The sequence below is a fragment of the Oryctolagus cuniculus genome, chromosome 19 (assembly GCF_051225735.1).
Source record: "Oryctolagus cuniculus isolate XC-2025 breed Fujian yellow rabbit chromosome 19, ASM5122573v1, whole genome shotgun sequence".
Classification (NCBI taxonomy): Eukaryota; Metazoa; Chordata; class Mammalia; order Lagomorpha; family Leporidae; genus Oryctolagus; species Oryctolagus cuniculus.
Window position 1 is genome coordinate 42,182,818 of NC_142885.1, and position 17,995 is coordinate 42,200,812.

Consider the following 17,995-nt stretch of genomic DNA (forward strand, 5'->3'; position numbering starts at 1 on the left):
GACTACATTTCCCTTGATGCCTTGCGGCTGCCCGACTACAACTTCCATCATGCCGGGCAGCCGCTTTCTCCACTTTGTCAACATGCCTTAACCCAGGTCCACCGATCCCAGCATTCCTCGCTATTTTCCTAACTCAGAGGTTCGCTCACTGAGGTCTAGGAACAACCAATTGGATCAGAGGGTACCAGAGAGGCAGGCCAATCACCGGGGCGGAGGGGCGGGAGGGGGCGTGGCCATAACCTGCCCCGTGGCTGGTCCTGGCCCCCGGGCGCCTCCCGCGGGACTCGAAGATATGGGCGCCACCTGGGGAAACCCCGGGTGGGTGCGGCTCGCTCTCTGCCTGGCCGGCTTGGCGCTGTCCGTCTACGCGCTGCACGTGAAGGCGGCGCGCGCCCGGGACCGGGACTACCGCGCGCTCTGCGACGTGGGCACCGCCATCAGCTGTTCGCGCGTCTTCTCCTCCAGGTGCGCGCGGGAGTGAAGAAGCTCGGGGTCCCGGGCGCCGGTGTGTGCCTGGCAGCCAGGTTACCTGAGGAGTCTGGGACCGCAGTGCCTGGGAAGCGGATGCCTGGGGACTGGACAGCTTGGTGGCAACGTCGCGTGGAGAATTGGGGTGCAGGGGGTGCGGGCGCGGCGGGGCAGTCACGAGGGGTCAGGATGCCGAGGCATAAGGGCGATCTGGAAAGAGGAGGATGTACGCACAGGGGCTAGTAATGGCCTTGAGCGTGGCGCTGGGGCGCTCTCTGGCGATGACAATGCCTGGCCGTGTAGCAGTCAGTGGGAGGGGAGGGGGTCTCTTAGGGACCTGGAGATTTAGGGGTTGCAGGGCGAAGACAATCTGCCCAGTTACTCTTACACCAGCTTTGCCATCTTGGCTGGAAAGAGGGGCCTAGGGAAGAGCCACGGCCAGGCCCGGCTGGGGGGTGGGGGAGGAAAGGGGCAGCGGCATGCAGACCGGACGTGGCCAAAGGTGCGGGAGGTCTAGAGGTCATCGATCCTTGGGAATGGGGGAGGAGGACAGCCCCAGGTGGCTTCTTAGAAACTCCCCATTCCGGGGCAGCGCACTCTGTGGACGCGGCTAACCCGAGTCTCCACCCCCATCAGATGGGGTCGGGGCTTCGGGCTGGTGGAGCATGTGTTGGGACAGGACAGCATCCTCAATCAATCCAACAGCATATTCGGCTGCATTTTCTACATACTGCAACTGGTGTTAGGTGAGTGGCCCCGCCCCTTCCCTGTAGGCTCCGCCCCCTCAAGACCCTGCCTTTTCTGGCCAGCAACCAGCCCATGCAGGCTCCAGATGGCAGCCAGCCAGCTGCTCCTGGCTGAGCATTCTCTGGCCAAGTGGGGAGCAGGAGTTATTTTTCAGTTTAAGAACTGTCGGAAGTTGAGGGGCCCTTAAAGACTTCCCAGGATCCCGGTGTTGTGGAAAAGGCTTTGGAAATTCCTTTTGGGGGAATTGAAGGATGCTGGAGTTAGCAGGAGGTTCACTGGTTGGGTCTGGGATCGCTGGACAGACAGGGGAACAGAGGCCGAGGAGGGGGCCTGTTAAAGCCTCTTGATGTACAGACCCTTCTCCCAGCAGCCCCTGCTGTCAGGGTGGAGGGGGACATGAAGATGAGGCGGCGTCCTGGAGATGGCCAGTCCCCACAGCCCATCCCTGACCCTTTTCTACCTTGCAGGCTGCCTGCGGGCACGCTGGGCCTCCATCCTGCTGATGCTGAGTTCCCTGGTATCGATCGCTGGTTCTGTTTACCTGGCCTGGATCCTGTTTTTCGTGCTCTATGATTTCTGCATCGTTTGCATCACCACGTACGCCATCAACGTGGGCCTGATGTGGCTTAGCTTCCGGGAGGTCCCGGAACCCAAGGTCAAGGCCAAGGGGCACTGAGCCCTCACCCAAACCAGGCTGGCCTCGTCTGCTTTGCTTGGCACGTGAGCCTGCCCCGGGGGGCCTTGTCTAGGTCCCTGGGAGGCACTGCCTCCCTCGCCCACCCCCACAGACCCCACCACCACCACACACACAGGATAATGGACCAAATGTGCCCCCAACTGTGTCTTCAAGGGCTGGTTTCCTGCCATGGCCCAGGGAGGGAACGTTTTCAGCAATAAAATTTCTTAACTACATTGGCCAAGTCTGAACCGTGTGTCTGCCAGGGACCCTGATGTTGGGGCTCCGCCAGGGGTGCCTTCGCTGGACCCAGGAGGGATGTGAGTCATGGAGAGTGGGAGCCTGCCTGCGGAGGGCGGCTATGGTTAGCCTCTTCTCCAGAGCGTAGTCAGCAAGGCCTGGCGCGCCAACAGCCCCCACCTCCGGGAAACAGGCTGGTGACTTGTCCCTGTTGCCCGTGGGTGCCAGGCCCTCTCTCCTGGGAGGGCCAAGCACGTATCTGTGAGGGCAAGCTGCCCTTCTGGTTCCTTGCCTGCTTGATGGGAAGTTCTTCCCGTAATCTAACCTCAGCCCCTCAGGCTGCTTTATCTACTATCCCAAGGCAGTCTTGGCAGCCTGGAGGGTCAGGATCAGATGGAGAGTAGTTTTATTTTGTGTTTCCTAATAATCTCAGCAACTCCAAGCACTGTCTAAGGACTTGGGTGAAGCTATATTGACTCATTTAATCCTTTTAGCAACTGTATGAGGTAGGTGCTGTTATCCCTATCTTGATAAAGAAACTGAAGTCCAGAGACGCTGACTTGCCTAAAATCACACATGCACAGCCAGAAAGGAGTAGTGAGAGAGAGAGAGAGAGAGAGAGAGAGAGAGAGAGAATGAATTTCCCATCTCCTGGTTCACTCTTGAAATGGCCCCATCAGCCAGGTGGAAGCCAAGAACCAGGAATTCCATTCAGGTCTCCCACATGGGTGGCTGGGGCCCCAGCACTTGGGCCATCCGCTGCAGCTTTGCCAGGTGCATTAGCAGGGAGCTGGACTAGAAGCCAAGCAGCCAGATTCAAACCAGGGTTCTGATATGGGATGCAGGCGTCCTGGGGCCGGCGGTGTGGCATAGCAGGTAAAGTCTCTGCCTCCAGTGCCGGCATCCCATATGGGCACCTGTTCGAGTCCTGGCTGCTCCACTTCCAATCCAGCTCTCTGCTGTGGCCTGGGAAAGCAGTGGAGGATGGCCCAAGCCCTTGGGCCCCTGCACCCACGTGGGAGACCAGGAAGAAGCTCCTGGCTCCTGGCTTCAGATCAGCACAGCTCCAGCCGTTGCAGCCATCTGGGGAGTGAACCAGCGGATGGAAGACCTCTTCCCCTCTCTCTGCCTCTCCTCTCTCTGTAACTCTGCCTTTCAAATAAATACTTTTTTAACAAATATGCAGGTTTCCTAAGTGGCAGTTTAATCCACTGCACCACAACCCCCCCCCCCCCAACTCCAAAGTCTTAAGCTCAAAACCCTACCCACAGCAGCCTCTGTGCTGGGGTTACATTTCCCGAACAACTTGGGATGGCCCAAGGTAGGAGTCAGGATCAGAAAATGGATGCACCTTGAATGATACTGCCTCCTGACTTGAGAGCCTTCCAGCATCTGTCAGAAAGATGGGCACTGCGGTAGCCCTGTTTGCTAGGAAGGCAGCAGGCCCCTAGGGGGGTTGGCTTTTGTCAAAGGTTCATGGCCAGCCAGCCAGCAGAGAGGCCCAGTCCCTCCAAAACCTAGCCCTGCACACAGTCTCTGGGAGGAAGCGTGTGTAGCATGCTTGGCCCTGGCCTGGGGTAAAGCAGAAAAGCTACATCACATAGTGGGAACTGGGCAGGCCTGCCCACAATGCCCATCGGGGTCCAGGTTGAGGCTTCACGTCCTACAGACGAGGCCCTCGCCCAAGCGTTTCTGTATTCAGAAAGGCTGGAGTTTTTCAGACAAGGCACAGACAGGTTTAACTGTTGAAGGTCACTCATGTTCTAAGTCAGGGAGCTGGGATTTGAAACCCTAGGCGGTCTGGCCCCCTGGCTGAGGCCCAGAGAAGGGCCAACAGCAGCCGCAGGGCCGCGCAGCCCCAGCCCCAGAGCTAGGAGCTGCTGGCTCCCTTCCAGCCCCTGGAGGGGGGGAAGCAATGACATCTGACACCCAGCCAACTGGGGGCGGAGCAGGGGTGGAGCCAGGGTTCCCAGGTAGCCTGGGAACCACAGCCCAGGCGGCAGAGCGGCCGAGCAGCATGAAGCAGAGTTGGGGACCAGGGCTGCTCATCCTGGGAGCAGTGGTCCTCATCCAGGGTAAGCCACCTGTGCTCGGCGGAGGAGGGGGTTCTTGGTGTGTGTGGGAGCTGGGCAGTGGGGTGACAGTTTGCTGCTTGCAATGTCACCGTGTCTTTCCTGTGGGGGTGACACTGTGGCAGCATGGATGCGATGCCCAGGTTAAGGCCGTGTCTGCAGGGACTGTTGCTGTGACTGTGTGTGCAGCCACCCCCCTTCCCTGCGCCCCTGGCTGCCTCTCTGACTTCCAGAATGGTCTCAGGCACATTCTGGATGTCTCTGGCCTCAGTGTCTCTCTGTCCATTCCATCTCTCTGCTCTCCTGGCCTAGATGTCCAGTGTGCTTTATCTATGTGTGTGTGAGGAGGAGAAGCAGGGCCAGGATCCCCAGTATCATCTCTGGGGGCTCCTGGGAAGGTGGGGGGGCTCTGAGTCCTCAGATCAGAGCTGGGGTGAGCGCCCTCCCCTGCTTAGACATGACGCGGGCCTCTAATCCTTCCTCTTAGTCCTCTGAGGCCAGGGGACAATTACGCTAATACTCGGTCCACATCCCTGGGCCCCTCCCTCAGTGGCGGGGGCAGGAGTTGGGGGTTCTGAAGCCTGGAGGAGGCTTGGCCTGGTCCCAAGCCGAGCACCGGGGCGTGCTCCTCTCGGGCCCAGGAGTGCTGAGCACAGCTGAGGAAGTAATTACGGAGCGTACGCGCTGAATGGGTTCCAATAAAAGCTGCTTCTCACCCTCATATAAATATTTTCATTCTGGGAGAGGCTGGTGAGGTAGCCGTAGAGTCATCGGCAAAGACTCAGGGCCTGCACGCCGACCCACTCGCCCCACCAAGCCTGGACCCCCGAGTCTCACCCATGTCCATCTCTCTTGCAGGTCTTCAGGCAGCACGGCGGGGTGAGCTCTGGGGACACGGGGCCTGGATCTGGCCGGGGGTGAGGCAGGGCAGGTCAGGAAGTTCCAGTCACTTGTGACCCACCTCTCTCCGCAGCCTGTGGCCAGCGTGGCCCCGGGCCCCCCGAGCCTCGGGAGGGCGACACAGAAGCCGGCGAGTGGCCCTGGCAGGCCAGCGTGAGGCGGCAGGGAGCCCACGTCTGCAGCGGCTCCCTGGTGGCGGACACCTGGGTCCTCACCGCTGCCCACTGCTTTGAAAAGTGAGTCATGGCTCGGGTCGGCCGGGGGCTCTGGCTTTGAGGGTGGATGATTCATCTCGAGGCCCCGCAAGACTGGTCCCTACCCCTTGGAATATTAACAAAGCACCATTTGTTGGGCATGTGCCAGGTGCCAAGGACATGTTATCAGGTTCATCTTAACGGCCTCTCGCCGTGTCCCGTTTTAAAAAGGCTGAGAGAAGGGAAGGATCTTGCTAAAGCCACACAAACTCGTATTTGCCCATCTCCCGCCCACCCTTGCTGTCTCCTGGGGGGCGGGGTCACCAGCTCCTCTTGCCCTCAACAAAAAGGGCCTTGCACCTTTTTATTATTTTTTTTTTTTCCAGGGCAGCAGCGACAGAACTGGACTCCTGGTCAGTGGTCCTGGGTTCTCTGCATCGTGAGGGGCTGAGCCCAGGGGCTGAGGAGGTGGGGGTGGCTGCCCTGCGGTTGCCCGGAGACTATAACCACTACAGCCAGGGCTCCGACTTGGCCTTGCTCCAGCTTGCCCACCCCGTGGCCCACACACCCCTCTGCCTGCCCCAGCCCATCCATCATTTCCCCTTTGGAGGGTCTTGCTGGGCTACTGGCTGGGACCAGGACACCCGTGACAGTAAGTGCTAGCCCCCAGGGGCACTCTGCTCATCCCAGGTCCTACGGCCTCAGCTCCCAACAGCCCTACCTCCTAATCTCCCTTCCTTCTCAACCCCAGACCCCAGCCCCAGCCCTGTCTCTCTTGCCAGCTCCCAGGATCCTTCGGAATCTGCGCCTGCGCCTCATCAGCCGCCCTACCTGTAACTGTCTGTACAACCGGCTGCACCAGCGGCTGCTGGCCAGCCCGGCCCGGCCTGGGATGCTGTGTGCGGGTGCCCAGCCCGGGGTGCAGGGGCCCTGTCAGGTCTGAGCGGGGAGTGAGCAAAGGGGCTACCCTTAGGCTGGGAGACTGACCCACAGGGAAGGGTGGACGGGGTTGCCGTCCGATGGTGTCTGTTCTTAAACCTGTTGCCTGGCTCCAGGGAGACTCTGGGGGGCCCGTGCTGTGCCGTGAGCCTGATGGACACTGGGTTCAGGCTGGGATCATCAGCTTTGCATCAAGATGTGCCCAGGAGGACACTCCCGTGCTGCTCACCGACTTGGCGGCTCACAGCCCCTGGCTACGGGCTCAAGCCCAGGGGGCGGTCTTCCTGGCCCAGAGCCCAGGAACCCTGGAAGCCAGTGATGAGGACAGCTGTGTAGGTATGAGCAGGGGTGCAGGGAGCGGGTCACGTGGGGACACTTAGGCCTGTGTGAGGACTTCCAGGCAGCCAGTGGAAGCCACCATGAATCCAAGGCAGCTTAGAACAGAGAACTGATAGAGTGTCCAGCCCTGCCCAAGGCACCTAGGGGCTCTCCATGGGAACAGCTCCCTGGGGGGAGGCAGAGCCAACCCTGCAACTTTCTGGGTTTGGCGCTTAGGCAGGAAGAGGGAGCGCTGAGGGCTGGCTGCAGGTTTCGGGGAGTGGGGGGAGGCAACCAGCTTCCAGGTAGGGACCCAACAAGATTGGACAGGGCAGGGCTCCCACTCATAATTCTGGCATTAAGTGGCTGACATTCAAATTGCATGCAAAAGAATTCCTGGGAAGGAAGTTGTGTCTTGATGCTAAGAGCAGCGCCAGTGAGGCGGGACTTCTGGAGCCAGTCCACGCCTGGAGGGGTGCAGATGGGCGGGAGTGTGCAGAGCAGGGGAGGCAGGGCCTGAGTCCCGTCAGACTGTCAGGGTTAGAGTCTGCTGCCTGCCCACAGTGCCAGTAACTTCTCTGGAACTCTGGCTACCTTCTGTTAAGGTAACAAAATTCACCTGAAAGGGATTGTGCGGCTTGGTCAGCCCGTGGAGATGCTTAGCAGAGGGCCCGGCACCCCTGCTGAAGAAGTCACATGATCTAATCCATCTGTTTCAGCCTGTGGATCCTTGAGGGGCGACGGGCCCCAGGTGGGAGCCCCCTCCCCATGGCCCTGGGATGCCAGGCTGAAGCACCAGGGCAAGCTGGCTTGTGGCGGAGCCCTGGTGTCAGAGGAGGTGGTGCTGACGGCTGCCCACTGCTTCATCGGGTGAGCTCCGCTGTCCGTCCCACTCCTCTGCCCCCGGCCCTGCTGGCAACCCTTACCCAGCGCTGTCAATGCCGCCTCCACACAGGCGCCAGACCCCAGAGGAATGGAGTATAGGGCTGGGGGCCAGCCCGGAGGAGCGGGGCCTGAAGCAGATCATCCTGCATGGGGCTTATACCCACCCGGAGGGGGGCTACGACGTGGCCTTCCTGTTGCTAGCCCAGCCAGTGACGCTGGGCCCCCACCTGCGGCCCCTCTGCCTGCACTACGCTGACCACCAGCTGCCTGACGGGAAACGTGGCTGGGTCCTGGGGCTGCCCCATCAAGGAGCAGGTGAGACAGGACCAGGGCCACCGGCTCTGCCCACCCAGCCTCAAAGCCCCAGTGGCAGCTGAAGCTTTCCTCTTGCCCTGTAGGCACCAGCCCTGCCCAGACAGTGCCCGTGACCCTCCTGGGGCCTAGGGCCTGCAGCCAACTGCAAGCGGCCCCTGAGAACAATGGCGTCCCCGTTCGGCCGGGGATGGTGTGTGCGAGTGTGGCGGGTGAACCGCCCCACTGTGAGGTGAGTCCCAGGCCCCCAACCTGACCCACCAGACCCTTCACAGCCCCTCAACGAACAGCCCTCTGTCAGGCGTGGTGCCCGGCCCTGCCTCTCACCTGGAACTGAGGCTTTCTGCCAACCAGCCCTTTTGCTCCGAGCCCGCTGCTCTCACAGCTGCCCAGCGGAGAGAGGAAGTTACCCAGCGAGTGTCACCTGACCCTTGGCAGGTCCTGTCCGGGGCACCGCTGGTGCATGAGGTGAGGGGCGCGTGGTTCCTGGCTGGACTGCACAGCTTTGGAGACGCCTGCCACGGCCCTGCACGGCCCGCCGTCTTCACGGCGCTCCCCACCTACGAGGACTGGGTCAACAGTTTGGAGTGGCAGGTGTACTTCGCCGAGGAGCCTGAGCCCGAGCCCGAGGGAGCACCTGGCAGCTGCCTGGCCAACTCAAGTATGTGTTTCGGGCCCCCCACCCCCCAGCCCTCCCTCTCTGGAGCCCTTGACTCGAGACCCAGCCAGGCAAGCACTGTTCTGCTCCACCTCCAGCTGCCTTGGGTCGGGTGGGACGCTGGACTCGCAGGGACTCAGGCTGGTTCCAGGTGCCTGTGTGACTTCAGCAGGCCTCTCGACCTCTCTGAGCCTCAGTGCTCTCATCTGTTGCGGGGCCAATGTGGATCCTATTCCTGAGCAAGGAGCAACCCCGCCCCTCCTTCCTCTCTCGGACAGGCCAGCCAGCCAGCTGCTGACAGGGGACTGGACTGCTCGCCGGAGGCGTCGACAGTGAGGCAACGCCCATGCCCCTCGCCACCCTGGCCACGTGCAGCTCTGGGCCCTGGGGCAGGCCCTCCAGCAGGTGCCTCGGCCCCCCCGCACCCCTGTGGACAGGGATGCTGCCTGCTGATGCTCCCACACCCAGCTCCCCAGCTCTGCTCCGTGCCGCGGGTGTCCCCCAGTGTCCCCCACCCTTCACCCCTCAGACACAACCACAGCGGCTGCATGTTTTGAAAATCTGTGGTTTTTTTTTCCTTGGTGGGGGTGGGGAGCAATTGTCCTTTTTTTAAACTTAAATAAATTGTTACAAAATAGATTTTAGAAAATAAGTTACAAACTGTAGCAAAAGGCTCCCCTTCATCCACAGGCGACACTCCCACCCCTGGCCCCTGCCGGATTCTGCCTCTCCAAGGTGGTGCTGGAGTCTGGCTGGCAAGGCTGGCCCAGCAGGAGGGCTCCCTCAGGGGCAGGGACAGGAGGAATACCCACCTGCCGCCCTCTTGGGACCGAAGCCAGACGGCGATCCTCTTCCCGGGGGAGAGGAAAAGAGACCTGGGGACGCCGCACTACTCCTGAGCGAAAACGTGGAGATGAAGCCCTCCCTGCCCACAGCCGCTCTCCAGTGTCTCATCTTTGGAGACTTTGCCGTTCAGAGGGGGAAGCTGAGGTCTGCAGGCCACCGGGGTGAAGGGTCCAGGAGCGGGGTCGTGGGGGTGGCTACGGGGGGCAATGACAAGTCCCCTCTGCCTGCCGCTGATGCCACTGGGGCTCCTGAGGAGAGAGAGAGGAGGTCACAGACCGAGGGGCCAGAGCGCATACAGCTGGCACCCCTAAGCCCTACATACAGGCCATCCCCCCCTTCCCGCCCTTGGCCCCAGAGGCCTGTAGGAGAACCCAGGAACCCTAGGACTCCCAAGTATTCCCCAGCCCGAGTTCACTGGCCCTCCTCGCCTTCCCCTTGAGGTCATAACAAATCCCAACAGCTCTCAAGAGGACTCTTGATGCACCACCCCCTTTCCCGGCCACACTCTGGTCCAGGGCTCACCATCTCCAGGACACCCACCCTTGGGTGCCACCAGATGGAAGGAGGATCAGAGAGCAAGCCCCGGGCTAGGGGCAGGAAGAGGCCATCTCCTCCCCTCCCCCACAGCCTGCATCCCTGCCGGGGCTGGGTGTGGACTAGTCTACGTCTCCTGGAGATCCCCGAGATAGGAAGCTGCGATAAGGACTAATGACTACTGTCGCTCCACGGGGCCTGGCTTCAAAGAAACCATTATCTGTGACTCAGGCCTCCAGTTAAAGTGGTGTGTGTGTGTGTGTGTGTGTGTGCACGCGCGCGCGCAGATGGAAAGGGCAGTTTGGGTGAATCCTAGAAAGGAGACACTCCTGGGACACGGGTGCAGAGGAGCAGAGACGAGGTGCAGGGACAGAGGGACTGAGACCTGGGTGCCGACCAGCGACCCAGCTTCCATGGCCCAGCCAGCGGTGAAGCCACAGAACAGTGCAGTCTGGGGGTGCCCCCACCCATGCCCCCCACTCCTCATTCTCTGGCTCCCTGCCCACTCTAGGAAAGAAAGAACCTAAACCAAATCAACACATTTTTCCCCCTCCTCTGGAAATCATTCCAGATGTGGTAGCCTGTTGCCTCCCCCTCAAAATAAAAAGACCATTCCTCTTGGCCTACAGCTGAGCCCAGGGCCCCAGACAGCTGCTTCTGCCCTGAACACCCACCACTTCCTCCCAACCCCTCTCCCGGTGCCGTGCTGTTTCCCTGACTCAGGCGCTGGGGGTAGGGGGTGTCCAAGCTCTACTGCTCAAAAGGCAACAGCCTCAAACCACTCTCCCACTCCATATGCAAGCCCCTACCACCTCTTGGGAGTCCATGTGACCTGGCCCTCCTCTCACTGCTCCCCCACCCACCCGGGAGCCCGATTTCCCCCTCCACTGTGCCTGTCTCCCTCTGGGACCCCTTCACTCCTCTACCCGAGCCCCTGCAGGCCCCCATACCGGAGCTGGCCACTGTCCACTCCTCCTGGTGCTGCTGCTGGTGCTGCAGGAAGCTGACTCGGCGGCGGAAGTGTCGGGGACAATGCGGGCAGGTGAAAGGCCCCTCTCGAGGCGCGTGGACGCGCCCGTGGCCCTCCAGCCGGGCAGCTGTCCGGAAGGCCTTGCCACAGATGCTGCAGCGATGGCGCTTGGGGTCCGTGTGGGTCCTGCCATGGTTCTTGAGAGACAGCAGGTTGGGCAGAAGCTTGGGGCAGAGGGAGCAGGGGTAGAGCCCAGTGGTGTGGGCCTTCTGGTGGTTCAGCAGGCTGCCCGCATGGCGGTAGGAACGCCCACACTGTGCGCAGCGGAAGGGCCGCTCCCTGTCTTCAGCCGGCGTGGGCTGCATTCTCTGCCTCCCACCAGCCCGCTCGGCATTCTCCTTGGAGGGTTCTGCTGGGGCCTCCTGAGCCTCCCCTTGCTCAGGGAGCCCCGGCTCCCCCTGTCCCGTCCCAGCCGCCTCCTCCATCTGGGTTGGCACCTGACTCTGGTCCTGGGCATGGGTCTGTAGGTGGTTGGCCAGGTCATGATGGTACTGAAAGGCCTTGTCACAGTCAGGGCAGGCAAAGGTCTGGGCAGCTAGATGGTTAGTGGCCACAGGACTCAAGGACTCCCTGTAGCAATGCAGGCAATTGAGGCTGTGGTTCAAAAGGCCGTCGGGCTGGCTGTAGGCTTTGCCGCACCGGCTGCAGGAAGGAGGAGACTCTGGCTGGCGCTGGGAGCTGCCGTCCCCATCCTCCCAGCCATCCGTGTGATTCAGACTGGGTCCATTGGTCTGGCCATTACCGATGTGGCAAGGACTCCTGGGATCATCGTCCTCTGACTTGTCTTCTGCCTTGGTTGGCACCTGACCAGGAGGAACCCAACCTCCCTTGTGATTCACCAGGCCCCCGGCTCCATCTGCCTTCCCCGAGCCCCATGACAGTGGCTCTGTGGCTTCTGGACCCACTGCCTGAATGGCGCTCTGACTGAGCTCCCCAGGCCTTGCAGCTCCAACCTCCTCCAGCCGCAGCCCTGACTCAGTCCCACCCGATCTGTCCTGCAGACCCTGGTTGTCAGCCAGGTTCCCCTTGCTGCCAGCGGAGCCATCTGGACCTCCTGGGCCAGTGGGCAGCTCTCCTTCGGTCTGCTGCTCGTGCTCCCGCAGGTGCCGCTCCAGAGATCCCCGGCCAGGGAAGCCGCGACCACAGAGGGCACAGCGCACAGCTGCCCGCCGGGCCCGACCGGCCCGCCGCCGGCGACTCTCGGAGTGCAGCCTCTGATGGTCCTTCAGAGCCATGCGGTTGGAGTAGGTCTTGGGGCAGGCAGGGCAGCTGTACTGGCCTGTCTCGTGGCTGCGCCGATGGTTCAGGAGGCTGCCGGCATGGCGGTAGGTCCGGCCGCACTGCCCACACCGGAAGGGCCGATCTTCCCGAGCCAGCTTCCGGGCGCCCCCGCCGCCTCGCCGCTCGGCGTGCACCCGCTGGTGGCTGGCCAGCTGTTTCCGCAGGCGGAAGGCCTTCCCACACTCACTGCAGCGGAAGCGCCGGGGGTCGGCGTGGATGCGCCTGTGGTTCTTGAGGGACATGAGGTTGGAGAAGCCCTTGGAGCAGGCCTGACAGCCGAAGTGGCCCGTCTGGTGGCTCTGCCGGTGATTGATGAGGCTGCCGGCGTGCTTGTAGGAGCGGCCGCACACCTCACAGCTGAAGGGCCGCTCAGAGCTGGCCTCAGTCTGACAGCCTTTCTCGGCCGTCTCCAGCCTCGGCTCCACCTCCTCCTTCACCGTCGTCTCCTCCCACGCCTCTTCCTTCACCTGCGTCGTCGCCTCTGCCAGGGGCTCCGCCTTAAGCTCCTCCTGGAGCTTCCCGGCTTCCGCCTGCTCTGCCCCCTCCTCTGCCACGACCTGGGGCTCCGTGCTGCCCCCTGCCTCCGGGAGGGGCCGCACCTGGGGCTCAGAGCCTTTGCAGCGGGGGTGGTTCCGCAGGTGATTCCGGTAGGCGGCCAGGTTGGGGTAGCAGCGGGAGCAGACGGGGCAGCTGAAGTCTCCAGTCTGGTGGATCTTGCGGTGGTTCACCAGGCTGCCCCCGTGGCGATAGGTTTTGCCACACTGGTTGCAGCGGAAGGGGCGAGGCTGGGCCTCAGGCAGACTTTCTCCGCCCTGCACGCCAGCAGAGCCATCTGCAACTGTGCCAACTACTCCCTCCTCAGACTTCGCATCTCGACCCTCTCCAGAGACAGAGGTCTCCGTGCCCTCAAAGACAAGGTCTGTAACCATCTCCACAGCATCACCGGCTGCTCTCAAGGGGCTGGGCACCTTCTCCACGGTATTCTGAGAGTTCTGACTCTGGTGGTGGCGTTCCAGGCTCCCCAGGTCATCGTAGGTCTGACCGCAGCAGCCACAGATGTGCCCGTAGCCTGCTCCATCCAGCGCCTCCACCTCGCGCTGCAGCTGATTCAGCAGCTCTGCCTCCGAGACCTGCAGCGGAGGACTATGGGTAGAGGTTGCTTCTGCGGCTCCTTCCTCCTCCCCCTCCTCCTCCTCTGAGCCCTCAGTCGTGCCGGAGGAGTTGTGGGCCTGGCGCTGGTGAAGCCTATAGCCGGCCCGCCCAGGGAAGATCATGCCACAGAGGCAGCAGAGGAAAGGCTGTGCTGAGGCCACCTCCCCTGGCCCGTGGCTCTGGAAGTGGCCGCGCAGGGCTGGCAGAGAGTCAAACTCCTTTGGGCAGAGGGAGCACTGATAGATGCCTGGTGGGTGACAGGGCCTGTGGTCCAGCAGGCCAGTGGCATGGGGAAAAGAATGCCCACAGTCAGAACATGTGTGAGGGACCTCGGCCTGCCAGCCAGCGGCAGCCTCGGCACAGTGTGAAGAGGGCGCCGGCTGGCCAGTGGTCACTTTCTCTCCATCCGCCGTGCTAAGGCCATCACAGAAGCGAGTCTCGTTGCATTCCCCACCGCCTGGGATGGCCAAGTTGTTGAGGTGACAGGCCTCCCTCCCTTCCAGTCCTCCCTCGGGGCCTTGGCTCTCTTTGTCACCCTGTGAACAGGGCTCACCCCTTTCCAGCCCACATTTCCCTGCAGGTTCTGCCTGCAGACGGTCCCCTTCACTTTCCAAGTTGCCTCCGGCCCCAGCAAGGCTTTCTCCCGAAGGCTCTTGGGCAGCGTGCAGGCCCTCGTCGTCTGCCAACTCCTGGGCCCAGGTCTCCCCTGACGGGAGTTTGGCATCTCCTCTACCAGCACTGCCTGCCTGCTTCCGATGCCGCCTGCTCCGCCGCCGACTGTGGCGTCGCAAATGGTTCTTCATGGCGGCCATGGTGTGGAAGTGCTTGGCACAGGCCTCACAACTGAAGTCCCCCGTCTGGTGGGTCTGCCGGTGGTTGATAAGGCTGCCTGAGTGGCGGTAGCTCTTTCCGCAGTCTCGGCAGGCGAACGTCCGAGGTGGTGACGCTGTGGTCTCTGTCCTGCTGTTCTCTCCTCCCCCGAGGCCATGGGTCAGGCCGTGATGTTCCAGGCTCTTAGGGTCTTCAAAGAGCATCCCGCAGATGTTGCACATCTGGGCTGCCGTCCTATCTGCTTCTAGGAGGGGGCCAGAGGCCGCCTCCTCAGGTGTGCACACCCGCCCCTGATCTGCTACCACAGGATGAGGGGGTTCTACCTTAAGGTGGCTGGGAGGACTCTCAGTCCTTGGGTCTGCACTTCGGCGAGCAGCCTTGCAATGCACGCGCACGTGGTTGCGCAGGGCCATGAGGTTGGGGTATTTGCGGGGACAGAGTGAACACTGGTACTCCCCTGTCCGATGGCTGTGCCGGTGATTCACCAGGCTCCCCCGGTGCCGGTAAGCCCGGCCGCACTCATTGCACTTATAGGGCCGATGATCCAGGGTGGGGGGCGGGACCTCTTCCTCTCTGTGGGTGCTCTCAGCTCCTAGCAGGGGAGCTGGCGGCACTGATGGCTGCCCATCTTCCCCCATTCCTTGTCGGGGCCTGTGATGGGCACGCACATGGTTTTTGAGGGCAGCGGCATTGAACAGCTGTTTGGAACAGACTGAGCAAGGGTAGACCCCTGTTTGGTGGCTCTTGCGATGGTTGATGAGGCTCCCGGCGTGGCGGTAAGTCCGGCCACAGTCCCCACAGCGGAAAGGCCGGTACTCCTCCAGGCCACTCTCGTCCAGCTCCCCGGAGCCATTCAGCATCTGAGTACCAGGGAGCCGGGCCTGGCTGGTCTCATCCATGTGCCCGTTTGTGGTGGGCGGCCCTTTCTCCTCCCATGGCTGCTCCTGCCTTTCGCCCTCATGGGACTGCTGATGCTCCAGCAGCTCCTGGGGGAGCCGGAAGGCACGAGGACAGCGAGGACAGTGGTAAGGCCGATACTGGGCATGGAGTCGGGAGTGGTTCTTCATAGCCATGAGGTTAGAGAACTCCTTGAAGCAGATGCTACAAGGGTAGACGCCCAGGGTATGGCTCTGGCGGTGGTTGGTGAGGCTCCCGGCATGCTTGTAGGTCTTGCCACACTGACCACACTTGTAGCGCCGCTCCTCCTCCGCAGGAGGGGACTGGGGAGGCAGCTGGCCCTCTGCGAAGTTCACTACTGACTCAGCCAGATACTGTTCCAAGTTGCTAAGGAGGCTGCTGGCTGGGGTGGGGAGAGGTGGGGCTTGGGCGGAGTTGGTGGTCGGTCTCCAGCCCTCTGTGCCCTCCTCAGGATCCCGCTGGCTGTCCCAGCTTTCTTTTTGTCTGGCGGGTGCATCTTCCCAAGTGCCTGCAGGCGCCCTGGGGTCGGGTCCAGACTCAGAGTCAGCTGCCTCTTCAGTGTGTTTGGCCTGGTCTCCCCAGCCTTCCCCAGGGCCAAGCCCCTGGCCCCAGGAATCAGCAGACACTGCCTCACGCTGGAGGTGGGGAGCGGCTTCCCTGGGGCGGGGGGGCCTGCGCCTGCGGCGGCCCTCAGGAGCGTGAGTCCTCATGTGGCTCTTGAGGGCCATGGGGTTGGTGAAGTCCTTGCCACAGGTGGGACAGGGGAACAGGCCAGTTTCATGGGTCCGGCGGTGGTTGACCAGGCTCCCGGGATGGCGGTAGCCCCTCCCACACTGCTGACAGCGGTAGGGCCGGGGGATGTTGTCAGCCTCCTCACTGTCCTGGCCGGGAGCTGGATGAAGCAGTTCTCGGTGCCGTGACAGTTCCGGGAGGCTAGGGAAGTGGCGCTGACAGTCAGAGCAACTGAATGAGAGGGGCGTGTCCTCCATGGGGCAACGGAGTGAAAACCAGAAGGTTCAGGAGGAGCAGACAGGTGGCAGCAGCATTTTCCTCTGCTTGAGGAGTCAAGGCCTAGGAAGAGGGGGCAGTGGTCAACAAGGAAGGCCTCAATCAACTTCCCCTCTCGGCTCTGCGAGCCACAGGTCACCGGGGGGTCACGGGAAGGCTCCCTCAGCACTGGCGCCCTGGGACCTGCTTTCTACTAGATCCACTCTGGAGGCACAACACTGAAAGCCTCCCTGTGTCCAGGTGCCCCACACGCAGGAGCTCCTCCAGGCTGAAGTCATCTCTAGAGAATCAGAGGAGACACAGAATCTAAAGGGCTGCCGCCTCCTTCCGATCGCAACCCAGGTGCCTCCCAGACTCAGAAAGATCTGCCTGGGTAATGCTGAAACAAACACAATGTCTCCTGTGGCCTCCTAAAAGAGAATCAGAACCTTTACTAGGAAAGCCCGAGCCAAGGCCCTGAGAGGAGAGGTTAGAGCCCGCTTCAAGGCCTGATCCACCACCTCTCCTAATCTGTTCAGGGTCAAAAGGTCACCTTTCCAGAAGGTTCTCTCGGCTACTCTCCCTGTACTTGTCCTGCCGACTAACTCAAGCTATCTTCCATCTTTGACATCTTGCCCCATTTCTGGGTGGAAGGTTATTTCACCCCTTATCTTTTAATTTGCCACGCTTCCTTATCTGACACTCACCATCCCGTCTTGGGTCTTCTTCTACCTCCTCTCTTAACTTAGGCCGGGCGTTACCACCTGCCAGGCACTGTGCTAGGTCAAGTTTATTCATTGTGTCACTTCACCGTTACCGCCCGCTGCGATCAATACCTGCTCTCCCAGCTCACACACGAGCGAACTCACTGAGTCCTCGTTCCAAAGCCCTTTCTCATTGGCGGCCCTCCACGCCTCCCTCCTACATCTCCTCGACCTCTTCCAGCGCGGACCCTCCACTCCCACGGGACCTCAATACAGCTGCCTCTCCCATCTCCGACGCTAAACTCCGTCTGAATCCCCCTCCCCAAATTCTCACCTCACAAAGCCCCTTCGTTCAAGTCTCCTCCCCTAGGCAACCACCAACTAGGTCCTCTCGCGTCACTCATCTCCTCTGCCGGTTTCCCCTTAGGACCCCTACCTCGCACCGGCGGCCCCTTCTCGTTCCCGCCGCGGGCGCGTCCGTTGGGGACCGCGAACGGGGGCGCGCCTGCGCACTGGGACCCTTACCCTAACTGCAGGCGCGCGCCCCAAGGGGTGGTTGTCCGGGGCTATCGCGCTCCCACACACGAACACTCAACCGGGGTTCCCAGAAGGTGAAAGGAGAGGGAAAGAAGGGAAAGGAAGGAAAAGGTGGAGGGAAGAGGGCACAGCTCGTACAAGCCAGTAGTCTACCCCCAGGTCCGCGGACACTTCCTATTGTTACTGAGAAACAGGAAGTGTCCCAGGTGCAAAAGCTTCCCCGAGAAACTTCCGCCACAGGACACTTCCCGTTCCGCCTCCAAGCGACGGTCTACAAAGACACACTTCCGGCGTTAGGGACCCGTTCAGCGCAATCCTGGCTCCGCCCACGGAGGTCACAGCGCCGCTCTCGTTGCAAACTAACTTAGCCACACTTCCGTCCGGTGCAGAAAACCGTTCCGGTGCACGCAGAATTAGCGCCGAAGAGGCAGAAACAGATTCTGCCACCCTGCCCTTGGTATTTGGTGACACCGTTCGTGGGGCTCCCTGAGATTTCTGAGTCCCGGGGCAGATGGGGGCGAGCGCCATTAAATTCGCTCCTCGCTATTAAAAGAAATATGGAACATAAGCGGATTTGGGTATTACGAGGCTTGAGCGTGGCCTCTCCGACCTCCCACCTCCGACTTCTCGGAGCCACTTCCAGTGATCCGGCCCCAAGACAGCAGTAGCCCCGTGTACCCCACACAAGCACCCTCACAAGACGTCTGTCCGCCACGGTAGGGCTGCAGGTGCGGCCGCAAACCGTCCCGCCCTCCCTCCCAGGAAG

The 17,995-nt window shown here is 61.6% G+C and overlaps 3 protein-coding genes across 9 annotated transcripts; 2 read left to right on the top strand and 1 right to left on the bottom strand.

The window, feature by feature from the left end:
- The first annotated feature begins 270 nt into the window (after positions 1-270).
- Positions 271-2,127, top strand: VKORC1 (vitamin K epoxide reductase complex subunit 1). Of its 2 annotated transcripts, XM_002721753.6 has the most exons (3): positions 271-465; positions 1,105-1,214; positions 1,683-2,127. In XM_002721753.6, the coding sequence occupies exons 1-3, from the start codon at positions 293-295 to the stop codon at positions 1,889-1,891; spliced, it is 492 nt and encodes a 163-aa protein (XP_002721799.1). In that variant the 5' UTR covers positions 271-292; the 3' UTR covers positions 1,892-2,127. The 2 variants fall into 2 exon arrangements, with proteins under 2 accessions (XP_002721799.1, XP_008246924.1); XM_008248702.5 differs by lacking the exon at positions 1,105-1,214.
- Positions 2,128-3,923: 1,796 nt separating this feature from the next.
- On the top strand, positions 3,924-9,047 carry PRSS53 (serine protease 53). The gene is made up of 11 exons (XM_002721732.6): positions 3,924-4,206; positions 5,062-5,082; positions 5,177-5,339; positions 5,684-5,949; positions 6,080-6,234; positions 6,353-6,572; positions 7,274-7,424; positions 7,510-7,754; positions 7,838-7,983; positions 8,190-8,412; positions 8,688-9,047. Exons 1-11 carry the CDS (start codon positions 4,047-4,049, stop codon positions 8,705-8,707), a joined length of 1,770 nt encoding a protein of 589 aa, XP_002721778.4. The 5' UTR covers positions 3,924-4,046; the 3' UTR covers positions 8,708-9,047.
- ZNF646 (zinc finger protein 646) lies at positions 8,959-17,981 on the bottom strand. 6 transcript variants are annotated; one of them, XM_008248705.5, is made up of 3 exons: positions 17,218-17,981; positions 10,740-16,072; positions 8,959-9,503 (listed from the first exon to the last, which is right to left on the bottom strand). In XM_008248705.5, exons 2-3 carry the CDS (start codon positions 15,988-15,990, stop codon positions 9,382-9,384), a joined length of 5,373 nt encoding a protein of 1,790 aa, XP_008246927.3. In that variant the 5' UTR covers positions 15,991-16,072; positions 17,218-17,981; the 3' UTR covers positions 8,959-9,381. The 6 variants fall into 6 exon arrangements, with proteins under 6 accessions (XP_008246927.3, XP_008246931.3, XP_008246930.3 ...); XM_008248709.5 differs by having other exon boundaries at positions 17,847-17,970; XM_008248708.5 differs by having other exon boundaries at positions 17,368-17,504.
- Between the last annotated feature and the right edge of the window lie 14 nt (positions 17,982-17,995).

What these genes read in the sequence shown, in the direction of transcription:
- PRSS53 (XM_002721732.6), top strand. Translation starts at nt 4,047, where the DNA reads ATGACATCTGACACCCAGCCAACTGGGGGCGGAGCAGGGGTGGAGCCA. An exon ending in AGCAGTGGTCCTCATCCAGG is followed by an intron (nt 4,207 to 5,061) that starts GTAAGCCACCTG and finishes TCTCTCTTGCAG; the next exon opens with GTCTTCAGGCAGCACGGCGG. An exon ending in GCTGCCCACTGCTTCATCGG is followed by an intron (nt 7,425 to 7,509) that starts GTGAGCTCCGCT and finishes GCCTCCACACAG; the next exon opens with GCGCCAGACCCCAGAGGAAT.
- VKORC1 (XM_002721753.6), top strand. Translation starts at nt 293, where the DNA reads ATGGGCGCCACCTGGGGAAACCCCGGGTGGGTGCGGCTCGCTCTCTGC. An exon ending in TCGCGCGTCTTCTCCTCCAG is followed by an intron (nt 466 to 1,104) that starts GTGCGCGCGGGA and finishes CACCCCCATCAG; the next exon opens with ATGGGGTCGGGGCTTCGGGC. An exon ending in CATACTGCAACTGGTGTTAG is followed by an intron (nt 1,215 to 1,682) that starts GTGAGTGGCCCC and finishes TCTACCTTGCAG; the next exon opens with GCTGCCTGCGGGCACGCTGG.
- ZNF646 (XM_008248705.5), bottom strand. Translation starts at nt 15,990, where the DNA reads ATGGAGGACACGCCCCTCTCATTCAGTTGCTCTGACTGTCAGCGCCAC. An exon ending in GTGGACAGTGGCCAGCTCCG is followed by an intron (nt 9,504 to 10,739) that starts GTATGGGGGCCT and finishes CTCTCTCCTCAG; the next exon opens with GAGCCCCAGTGGCATCAGCG.